Source organism: Cotesia glomerata, linkage group LG5, assembly GCF_020080835.1.
Source record: "Cotesia glomerata isolate CgM1 linkage group LG5, MPM_Cglom_v2.3, whole genome shotgun sequence".
NCBI lineage: Eukaryota > Metazoa > Arthropoda > Insecta > Hymenoptera > Braconidae > Cotesia > Cotesia glomerata.
Genome location: NC_058162.1, coordinates 2,075,260 through 2,087,504, shown reverse-complemented (window position 1 = coordinate 2,087,504; position 12,245 = coordinate 2,075,260). Strand labels below are relative to the sequence as shown.

General features: G+C 26.0%; 2 protein-coding genes across 4 annotated transcripts in view; one reads left to right on the top strand and one right to left on the bottom strand.

The window, feature by feature from the left end:
- Window positions 1–180: 180 nt before the first annotated feature.
- LOC123265759 (scoloptoxin SSD14-like) lies at window positions 181–10,070 on the bottom strand. Of its 3 annotated transcripts, none has more exons than XM_044729643.1 (7): window positions 9,682–10,070; window positions 4,207–4,443; window positions 2,453–2,869; window positions 1,924–2,374; window positions 1,653–1,843; window positions 716–959; window positions 181–485 (listed from the first exon to the last, which is right to left on the bottom strand). In XM_044729643.1, exons 1-7 carry the CDS (start codon window positions 9,726–9,728, stop codon window positions 222–224), a joined length of 1,851 nt encoding a protein of 616 aa, XP_044585578.1. In that variant the 5' UTR covers window positions 9,729–10,070; the 3' UTR covers window positions 181–221. The 3 variants fall into 3 exon arrangements, with proteins under 3 accessions (XP_044585578.1, XP_044585576.1, XP_044585577.1); XM_044729641.1 differs by lacking the exon at window positions 9,682–10,070 and adding an exon at window positions 5,395–5,834; XM_044729642.1 differs by lacking the exon at window positions 9,682–10,070 and adding an exon at window positions 5,256–5,388.
- Window positions 5,144–12,245, top strand: part of LOC123265763 (phytanoyl-CoA dioxygenase, peroxisomal-like) — a 43,419-nt gene continuing 36,317 nt past the window's right edge. Inside the window, exon 1 of the mRNA XM_044729646.1 lies at window positions 5,144–5,295. The gene's annotated coding sequence lies outside the window, so the exon portion shown is untranslated. The remainder of the gene's footprint in view (window positions 5,296–12,245) is intronic.

The window sequence follows — 12,245 nt, the reverse complement described above, 5'->3', positions numbered from 1 at the left end:
ATGAGGGTTAATTATATTTTATCCAATTACAACACTTATGCTAAAATTGAGCTTGAAATAAATCTATTATTTAAATAAAATGTAGGTAAAATTTATTTAAGCTAAAAAAAAAAATTTTATGATCTACAGGAAGGATTTTTTTGGTGTAATTAAATATTGAGAAAGCAAATAAGCAAAAAATTAAGTTAAAAGAAAAATAGATAGAAATTTTATTAAAATTTTCAATTAATACCACTAACACCTCCGTTTCGTCTATAGTCAGCATTTCCATAAAGCAAACCATTTAATTTTTCAATAGCACATACGACACTGCCTCGACCTCTGTATCGCGCTGTTTCGTGTCCAAGCTTCTGCAATCCTTCAATTACAGACTTTAATACACCATATTGATAGCCAACTTTCATTGGATAGAGTTGGTGATGGATTCTTGGAGCGTCAATTGCCTGTTTGATAGTATTGTTCATCCATAGAGTCCGTGCCATTACCTAAAAGTGATTTTATTTAGTAATGAATTAATTTATTTATATACTTATACGCCAATCGACTTTGTACACATTGGTAGTACAAAATTTTGAGAAAAAATGAAAAAAATTATAATAGAAGAAAGACTAATATACATAAGGAAAAGTATTGGAGCATTATGAATTACAGATTGCTTTTAATTTAATTTCAATTAATAATAAAATGTTTATTATTTTCAGTAGGAGACACTTACGAAAGCTGCTGATGTTGTTATTTTAGTACCACCGCATGAGCCAATTACCATACGAAGGTCACCATTAGGATCCACAAGAACTGACGGGACCATTGATGAAAAAGGCCTTTTTCCAGGTTCAATTAAATTCTCCTTTGCGTTACCAGGTAAACCGAAGTAATTTATTATGTATGGAATTGAAAAATCATCCATACCGCTGTTGAGCAAAATTCCAGTATTTTCGCTGACTAAACCACTGCCGAAGCTGAAATAAATTTATTATGATAAATATTTAAGCTGCATTCGAAAATGCTCTATCTCTAGATACATAATTAAGAAATGACCTTGTATCTTGAGAACTATTGACATTTTTAAAGATATAAGCTCACCCTGACATTACTCTCATCGAGACCTTTCATTTGAGTATCCACATCAATTTTTCATATATTTATATATATTATATATATGTATATTTGAAAAATATATGAAAATGCATGTGGGTACTCAAATGAAAGCTCTTGATGAGTGTAACCTCACGATGAGCTTATATCTTTAAAAAGGTCAACAATTAAGAAATGACCTTGTATCTTGTGAACTATTGACATTTTTAAAGATATAAGCTCACCCTGACATTACTCTCATCGAGACCTTTCATTTGAGTACCCACATCAATATTTCATATATTTTATATATTTATATATATTATATATATGTATATATGAAAAATATATATCAAAAATACATGTGGGTACTCAAATGAAAGCTCTTAATGAGTGTAACATCAGGATGAGCTTATATCTTTTAAAATGTCAATATTTAAGAAAGTACAGTGCAATTTAACAAAAGTCATTACTTAATAAAGCAAAATTTTGATTATTTATAGTTCATAAGTCACGGCAGTCACATAGTAACTGCAAGGTTGCTAGTTATTATTATTGTTATTATTATTTTTGCTTACAAGGTATTAAGAGTGCTAGTAATTGAAACAGCATCACCATCAGGCGACACAACTGAAATTTGAGCAGTGCCATGATCTTCAAGAAGCTGAGTACCTCCTTCGTAATGAGCAGCATCATTCCACGTTCTTGAGTCATTTATTCGAGCTTTTATAGCTCGAGCATAATCTCTCGAGGTTAAATTATTCGCTAACTGTAAACAGAGACAGTTTTAAATGTTATTAATCATAAAATACATTAATATAACAATTAGTTCTTTAGTTGATGCATTACCTCAGTCATATCATGAAATTCAGGATCACCTAATTTACTTCTCACAGCATAAGCGTATTTAAAAGTCTCAATCATTCTGTGATATGTTTTGATAGTATTTTCATCGCCATTCAAACTGTTTGGATTAAATTTAAATTCATCAAAGATGTTCATAATAAATATAAGCAGCGCACCGCTAGTTGGAAAATTCGATGTAAATAATTTCAAACCGTCAGACAGTTCAGTTTCCAAAGGCTCTTGCCATTTAGCGGAGTAAGTACTTAAATCATCCATCGTTAAAATACCACCGTGTTTTCGTAAATCCTCAATAAGAGTTCGTCCCAACGTTCCATTATAAAATTCGTCTGCGCCTTTTTCAGCCAATACTTTGTATGTTTTACAAAGCTTGTCAGCTTTGATAATACTTCCTGGTTTTTTGAATTCTTTTGTCGTTTCATTGACAAACAAGGATCTGCAAGAAATAATAAAAAAATTTAATTGATTATTACACCTAGCTTAGTTATTAGACAAATAAATTATCAATTGTTACCTCAACGTAGGGTCATTTTCAATACTAGCTTTATTTTGAAATAAATCACTCCACTGAGCGTTAGATAGTTTCCATCCATTTTCACACATCGCAATAGCGTCAGTAAACAATTCAGCCCATGGCAATCTACCAAACTTTTGATGTGCTGCCCAATAACCCGCAATTTCTCCAGGAACTGCCACAGCTAGTGGACCAGTAAATGACGCGTTTTTACTTTTATTTCTATACATGTCTCCAAAGGCTGCCATAGGTGCTCGGTCTCGCGCATTTAAGTAGTAGGCTTTTTTAGAGGCTTTGTCATAAACTGTCATTACAAATGCACCACCGAGTCCCATGTTTTGCATGTTTGCCATTCCATTACAGAGAGCCGCAGCGATTGCCGCGTCAATCGCGGAACCATTGCGTTCTAAAATTTTGCTAAAATAAAAATAAAAATTAAATTTATTTCTTTATTTTTAATTTCCCGCTAAGAAAATTCAAAATTTTCAAAAATCGGGAAGTTATTGGTTTTACCCCGTCTTTCGAAAATCGAGTTTTCATCGGATCTCGACGTTTCGAGGTCCTAGGAAGCTTTCCTGACTATTTTCACGATGATGTCCGTACGCCTGTATGTATGTGTGTGTGTGTGTAAACCTCTCATAACTTTTGAACGGCTTGACCGATTTCATTGCGGTTGGTGTCATTCGAAAGGGCTTCGCTAAACTTAGATTTCCTGTAAGTTGGAACCGATTCGGACCAGTAGATTTCGAGAAATTGCAAAAAAAAGTGATAAAAAAAGTTTTTTTTTTTTTTCATTTTTTTTAAATATCTCCGAATTGGCTGAACCGATCAACTTCAAAAACTAATCAGCTCTTAACCTTGAAATCCCGCATCTATCGCCACATAGAGCGTCAGAATCGGTTGATGTGTTCGTGAGATATCGTTGTCGAAAAAAATCGAAAAAAGTGTTTTTTTGTAATAACTCCGAAATTTTTCATCAGATCAATTTTTTTGTTGAGAATCATTTATAGAGCTCAAAAAACCACATCGATCGCCGCCTACCGCGTGAAAATCGGTTGATTTATTAAAAAGTTACAGCAGTTTGAAAATTAGAAAAATCGTGTTTCATCGAATTTTGATGACTTTTGAGCTCGAAGAGCTCAAAAGCATAGCAAAGCTATCTCTTTGAGCTCGAAGAGCTCAAAATAACACATAAATTGTATTTTTGAGCTCGAAGTGCAATTTTAAGCGCCTAGTTATGGAATTAGCGGGAAGTTGCAGGGATGGCCTTCAAGGTCAACCGTTTTTCTAATTTTTTTATTTATTGAAGAAATAACGAGCATAAATAATAATGACATTATAATTAGCAGTCTTGAACATTTTTTAACAAGCAAATTTGTTTTGAAGGATGATTTTAAAAAAAATTACATTTTCAATTTTCAAAAATTTCTATATAATACTAAAGTTAGCCGACGTTTTTGATTTTTTTATTTATTTTCATCAATTACATTAGAGCTTAGAACTTAGAAATATTTTTTTAAAATTGCACTTACAGTTTTTCAAGTTTTTTAAAACTGAAATTTTTTATTTTTTTGTAATAATTTTTTAAAGGAAAAAATTCTGAAAATGTTCAAATGTCGGCTAACTATATTTTCATAATTTCTACATGTCAATTTTTTTTTTTTTTTTTTTCAAAAATTTATTTGTTGAAAAAATTCTTATAATTATTAAATATCTGCTAAATTAATTGTTATTAAATAATAAATTTAAATTACCTTCCTACTTCAGCGCAATAAGCATCATCAACACACACTGCACCGCGCTTAAATTCACCAAGTTTACTCAACGATGGTAATTGATATTCTTCAACATCTGGTATTTTTTCTACATCGTCGTTATTTTCGTCGATTTTTTTACTTTCCTTAGATAATAATAATACAGCTACTATCACGATTGCTATCACAGCAAGTACCGCCACTCCAGCTATTATTTTCCAACGTTTCGACCTCCATCTGAAAATAAAAATATTGTTTAAAATTTGAGGCTATAATTTGAAAAGTTATTTTTAAGTTAAAAAAATTGACAGCTGTCAGCTAACTTCAGTCTTATAAAATTTTTATCACTTAAAATTCCCGCGTAAATTTCCGCCACCTGTCACTTTGTTATTATGCGTCTAACACGTCAAATCATTTATATAGACAGTGAAAGTAAATAAATATTTATGAAACAAACAATTATTAAATAAACAATAATTTTTTTAGTTTAAAGCAGTTTATAAAATTAAAAAAAAAGTAAAACTTAAAAAAAAAATACATTTTTAGAATAAAAAATTTTTTTTTTATATTTTTAACAATACATAATTTTTTATTCCTAAATACAAAAATTATGAGATAACAGTTATCATTAATGTTCAATGATGTAATCTCGCGAAAAAGTAAATAAAACACTTTGGACTTTGCAGTGATAAAATTATTAAATTTTATTTGAATATTAATTTTTATTTCATTTGTTATTAGGTCTGTTACTTTTGATAGTACTGAAGTTAGCCGTCAGCTGTCAATTTAAAAATTTTTTTTAACAGATTAATTACAATAAAAAACTGCTTCTAAAAATTTTCACTTGTAATTTTTATTAATTTTCACATGTGGAACTTTTTAATTAAATTTTTTTATAATAATTTAATTGCTATAATTCTAAAAAAATTTTTAATACTTGTTAACTTCAGTGTCATTACTTTTGTTGATTAACAGAACTTGTTTGTTGGATAAAATAACAAATAAATACAGTGAATTGTTTAAAAAAAATATAAAAAGAACATTCTAACCTCAACTGGGCTTTTCGCAGAAAATTTGCATCTTCCACTTGTAAGTAATTATACATTATAACTCGTAAATTATAAATTAACAAATTAAAAAGGTTTGATTTAATAAGATTGTTAAAGTGACAAAAAAATCCCTACTCACATTATACTACTATTATTATTATTGACTGAAAAATCACTTGACTCCTGACTGTCGACGGAATAAATTAATTGTACAGCTGCTTGATCATTACGCTGATTAAATAACGTTCTACTCATACCACAGCAATAATCATAACCGCGACTTTTATCATAATCATCTCCGTCATAATTTATATTATTATTATCGTTGAAATGTTTAGCAAGCGAGCTTTCAATTTCTATTGGGATTGTCATTCGTCTTCTGCGAATATTGTTGGACTTCACCTTTGATCGTTTCCAACATTCCATAACACAAATTGCACGGTTGATTATTTTTATCAACAACTACTGCTTCTATTGATGGTTCCATCTTCAGAAGTTTATTTTTTTTAACTTAATCCTGCTTATTATTATTTTTATTTTAAAATTTTTTCCAATTAATTCAGAAGTCGCGAACATTTTTTCATTTACGTTTTATGAAAAAGTCTCTCGGGAAGACAAATTTCAACTGACCTACTGTTTGGAGCTGATTTTAAAATCGATACAGGCACGCGCAATTCATTTTATAGAACTGTTGGTTTATTTTTTGGTAAATTTTATCTTTTAGATATTTAATTAATTTTTTTTAATTTACTCAATGATTAATTAATCTTCAAAATTTTTTCTTTTTTATTTGAAGATATAAATGCATGCAAAAATATAAAATCATTTTTAGTAAAATATTATTTTTTATTAAATCTGATTTGTTTTTTAAATTTTTCTATTCATTTAAGGTAGTTGTAGCGTGATAGGCATTTCAACAGAAAATTATAAAATTTTTTTTATCGAAAGATAAATAAATTAATAATTCACTACCAAAATTTCAGATCAATTGACCGCACCGTTTTTAAGTAATTAATTTTCGAAATTGTGTCTTTTACACGTAGAGGTATAGAGAGATGGTAAAGTTAGTATGAAATCTTTGGCCCACTCGAGTGGTACGGAAGATTTCATACTAACTTTACCATCTCTCTATACTTCTACGTGTAAAAGATGCAATTTCGAAAATTAATTACTTAAAAACGGTGCGGTCAATTGATCTGAAATTTTGGTAGTGAATTATTAATATATTTATCTTTCAATAAAAAAAATTTCATAATTTTCTGTTGAAATGCCTATCACGCTACAACTACCTTAAAGTTTAGTTTAGTTTAGTTTAGTTTATTAATAAATTATGCCAAGGCAGTTGCCGAATGGCAAAGAGTAAATATACATACAATTTTACATTATTGTGCAGTTTAACTTATAAACATTTAGAATATTTTACCTAATAATATTTTTAGATAGGTGATAATGATATATAATACGTTATGATGAGTATAAAAATTTAATTTGTAATGAATTAACTAACAATTTCAAGAATCTTTGATGTTACTATAAAGACAGGTAGGTAACTTTAAATTATAAGAAGCTATACAATGAAAGTTTACTAAAGTTTGAAGATTAATAAAACGAAGGTAGAAACATTAAACAGTTTATGATCAAACATCAAGATTACATAAATAATCAAAAATTTTATTTTTGAAAACCTCCAAGTTTGATGAATTTATAATATCCTCCGTTAGTTCTTCCCATAATCGTATAACTGTAATTACGAAAGAAGATTCATAATGAGTGGTATTGAAATTCGGGAATTTAAAGAGGATATTATTTTTTTTAAGTGCTAGTCTCTCAGAGCGTCTTACAGTAAGGTCTTTTTGAAATAATTCTCGCGTTTAAAAATTTTAAAGTTTAAAAATTTTTTAATTATTTATTTATTATTGAGAAGAATTTAGTTATAATTGAGAAGAAATAATATTAATATAATAAATGTTCTTTTTATAAATTCTTATAAAATTTAAGGAAACTTTTATACATTTCTTATTCATATATTTAAAAAAAAATTAAAATAAATACTACAATAGTAAAGTGGAAAAAAAATAAATAATATAAAAATAAGAGCTGATAATGAATGAATATCTTTGTGTTAAAAATAATATATTTAGTCTAAACAGCTCCGGAATTTTATAGTTTTCTTAGGATACAAACAAAAGTATTTTGTTTGATTTTATCTCGAGTAGCCCTCAAGTCTCTAATTTTTTTTAACCATATATACCTAGAGCTAGAATATTCCCGAGTGCAGGTATAATTCACTCACTGTCCAACAATTCTATTGTTAAAATTCTATAAATTTAAAAAAACTTTTTAAGTTGCTAACAAGTTTTTTTTTTTAACTATTTTTCATGCAATTTTTTAAATATATTGAATAAACAGACAGTTTATTTTTTATCACTTCAGACGAATAAAAGATCTATTTACACAGTAAAAAATTTTGCGTCATTGCGTCAAAAAATTTTGTGTTAAATATTTAACACTTTTATGTGTAAACTTAACATTAATTGTATTAAATTAACACAGAAAAATGTTAAATTAACACAAAAAAGTGTAAAATATTTAACATAAAAATTTTTAACACAAAATTTTTTGACGCAATGACGCAAAATTTTCTTAGAGCCTTTGACGCGTAACCAAACGATCCGGGTTCGAGTCCCGGTCTGGGCTGTCTGAATTATTTTTTCGGTTACCGAAAAATTCCTACTGAGTAAGGTCTCCCCTCCCCCCTTTATCCTTTATTTCCCCAGTTCCCAAATTTGTCTTTAATGACAAATTTAGCTATGAATTATGGCATATATGATTCGTCTATTTAAAATAGCCTAATTCTTTTATTAACTTAAAAAATTTTATTTAATTAAATTTAAAAATTTTATCTAATTTGTTGACTGAAAAATAAAATTTTACGTATCTAGTTTTATTACAAACAATAAATGAGACAAAAATCAGAAATTAATATAAAAAAATTATCAGCTTATTATAGCTTAATAAGTAATTAATTATTTTATAGGCAGTTTTAGTAGTTTAAAAAAAAATAATCCGATAGTTTCTTAATTTTTCGGCCGGATTATCTTAATAACTTTTAACGTGACAATAAAAACATAAAAAATTATTCATTATCTCAGATAGAATAAATCCCAAACTTAAATTGACAATTAAATGAAAAACATTGAAAATATACTTTTAAATAAATTTATTATTTAGTAATTTACTGTACAAATATTAGTATTAGTTTTCATATATTGACGACTGATGACAAACAAGTCGGCGTAAATTTTTTAAAAGAACTTAATGATATTAGTTAGCAGTCACTTGAGAATTTTTCAATTTTATTTAACAAAAAAATTTGTTTAAAAAAATGATTTTTATAAAATTGGATTTTTTATTTTTTAAAATTCCTACATGTCAATTTTTTTTGTCATAACTTATTTGTTATAAAATTATTAAAATTATTTAATGCATGATAACACGATAACTTAATTTTCATTTAAAAGTAAACTAAAGGTTACTTAAAGCTTATTAAATTTATCTGTCTATTTTATGTATTTTCAGCGTTAATTAAAATTTTTCAAACCACTGAATAATTTAATACTTGAAAATTATTATTCTTTGTCTATTGTAAATCACGTAATATCCTCGTAAAAATTCAGAGAAACATAAAAAAGCCATCAGAAACAATTGTTATCAGAGTAATTTTCATACCGAGTGTTGAAAAAATTATAAAAAAGTCCTTCGGTAAAATAATTTAAATATTTTGTTATTAAAAATTTCTGCATATAATTTCTATTATTTACGCTCACTTTCCGTAATTAAGTATGACTAATATTAATTACTTGAACAATTTATTGATAGTGCATATTATTGTTTTAAATAAATTACAGAAATTTATTTATTAAAACACAGCTATAAATAATTATTAACATCATTTTATTGAAGAGTAATAAAATATATAAATAATTTAATGGTTATTAACAAGAAATAAAATAATTACTTGAACAATTTAGAGTGTATATTATTATTAAAGAAATTACAGAAATTTATTTATTAATATGAAACTATAAATAATTATTAACAGCATTTTGTTGAAGAGTAATAAAATATATAAATAATATAATGATTATTAACAAGAAATAAAATTTTTACGGCCGTTCTAAGGAAATGTGACCTTCAACATTAGATCACTTTCAATTACTCCACATTGAAAACATAATTAACACACTTTGTATATATATATTGAATATATTGTACTATAATTACTTTTAACATGCTATGATATTAATTTTTATTTTTTATTTTTTAACAAAGTTTTATTTTTTATATTATTAATTTTTTTAAAGAAATTAAAAAAAAGAATAATTAAGGATTTAATTTTAAAAAATTGAAATAAAAAAAAACTTACTTTGAATTTCTAGTCTCAATTGTGATACTTTCTATCTGATGCTTCATTTTGTTAAAATAAAAAAAAACGTAACCCGAAAAAAGTAACTTAATTTATTTAAATAAAAAAAATCAACAATAATTATTGAAAGTTGAGCGCACTTTAAGCTTGACCGATTGGCTGCTCACGCAATACTGATGAAGAGTTATGAACACATGTTGATTCTTCTATAATTGAACAGTAAATCGGTACTGTCGGCTGAGTAGTCGTATCCTAATACAGTCTCTCGGCGAGAAGATAGTTCTTATATTTAGTCGGGGATTTTCAGGTACACAGAAGAAATTTATCAGTGTAGCGGGGAAGGGAATAATAAATTAGACTCTATTCTACAAGACGGTAAAAAATACTGAGGCAAAACGGCGACACTTACTAAACTGGAGTCGTGATCGGATAATGGAAAGATTCTTGCCGGGAGTTAAGTGTTGTTATTGTTATTATTGATTTTATTGATCATTGTATCATGTCTTTATTGTTTTATTCACTTGCTGGATTTATTGATGTTCAGTATTTTTTAAATTTGTTGTTTGGATTTTAATAAATTTTAATTTTATTTTATAAAAATATTTATAAGATTCTAAGAATCAAAAATTATAATTATAAAAATTGAAAAATCTTTAAAATTTTCTTCTTTTGTCAATTTTTAAAGTTTTATTTAATAAAAATATTTATAAGTTTTTGAGAATCAAAAATTATAATTATAAAAATTAAAAAAATTTTTTTTTGCCAATTTCTAAAGTTTTATTTAGTAAAAATATTTATCAGTTTTTAAGAATCATAAAAATTTTTAAATCTTTAAAAATTTCTTTTTTTGCCAATTTTTAAAGTTTTATTTAATAAAAATATTTATAAGTTTTTATAAAAAATTATAAGTTGGAAAAGAAAAATTTTTTAATTCTTATTGAAAAATTTGTAAAATTTTAAAACAGAAAAAAAATTAAGTTATCAAGAAAATAATTAAAAAAAATTTTATTGTCTTAATTTGAATAAAAAAATTTTTGAACTATGAAATTTATTTTGGTTTAAATAAATTTTGCTTGATTCAAATTAATTTTTTTTTTCAGTAAAATTTTTTGTGTTAAGCCCTTTTTTAAAATTAATTATAGAAAAAATTTGAAATAATTTTTTAATTAAGAATTTTTGAATAATTTTTTTTTTGAAAATGAGACTGAAAATAATAATATTAAAAAATTCACTATTTTATAAACTAAAATAAAATTTTTTTAACGCTATTTTAAGTAAAAAAATTATTCTTAGACATAACTTATGTAAATTATTGATAATACATTTGTTATCTCTAGAAAAATGTGACACTAAACAGTAAAAAGTATGCCTTGAACTGAAATAATTATTAGCAAAATATAAACGTAAAAAAATTGTTTAATTAAATTAAACTAGACTCGGTGTAAAGGGACTAAGGATAGATAAAGCAAAATGAAGCAGGATGAAGCAAAGTGATATAGAAAAAGAGAGATGATAATGGGAAGTGATTTATTTATGCCACTAGGTCTCTAGTTCCGTTTATTTTTCATTACATCAATGTACACTTCCCCATATAATTTATTCAAAAAAAAATTATTTTACAGATTGGCATACAATTTCTCTACCAGCGAGAAAATACAATAACTTTTATAATTATATAATCCATAAAAAAGTCATTCAAACCTCAATAATTAATAGTTAATCATAAATAATAATAATAATACTTAACAATTAAATCTAACTTACACAGAGAACAATTAAAGCCGCCTTTTTTCCAAACAATATTTTACACATCCTCAATTAATAATTAATTAATAAACAAAAAAAAAACGATCTTCAATTCCAACGGCTCATATATATTTTAAAATTTCGTATATCAGTTGAACGATTGTCATGAGAGATAATTAACAGTCAACGTTAATAATTACTTTAATAGTTAACATATTATATATTTATTTTGTCGCACGTAAAATATATATTTTAGCTGAGACATTTGATCGTTATATTTAATATTACTCAATCAATAATTATAATAATTATTTTATTTTATAATACATAAATAATTTGAATACTAGTGAACTTGTACTGTCAATTCAAACAACAATTTGCTCATGCTACCACACATAAAATACATATATACATTTAAAATCCCGGGGAAAAAGGTTTAGATCTCACCAGATATAATTTTATCTGTTCAGATCTAATTATATCTGGTCAGATCTATTTATATCTGATCAGATATGGGATTGGAGACATAATCAGATCTAGTCATATCTGATCAGATCTAAACAGATATAACTATACCTGAATTGGAAAATTCATCAGACATGATCAGATCTAGTCATATCTGATCAGATCTAAACAGATATAACTATATCTAAGTGGAAAAATACATCAGACATGATCAGATCTAGTCATATCTGATCAGATCTAAACAGATATAACTATATCTGGGGTTGAAAAATACATCAGACATAAAAAGATTTTATTATATCTGGCCAGATATAACTATATTTGTGAACTATTAATAAATACTTATAAACTAT

Coding starts and splice junctions, on each gene's coding strand:
- LOC123265759 (XM_044729641.1), bottom strand. CDS start 5,681: ATGGAATGTTGGAAACGATCAAAGGTGAAGTCCAACAATATTCGCAGA. Junction 960..1,652: donor ACTAGCACTCTTAATACCTT/GTAAGCAAAAAT, acceptor AATTTATTTCAG/CTTCGGCAGTGGTTTAGTCA. Junction 486..715: donor TAACAACATCAGCAGCTTTC/GTAAGTGTCTCC, acceptor AATCACTTTTAG/GTAATGGCACGGACTCTATG.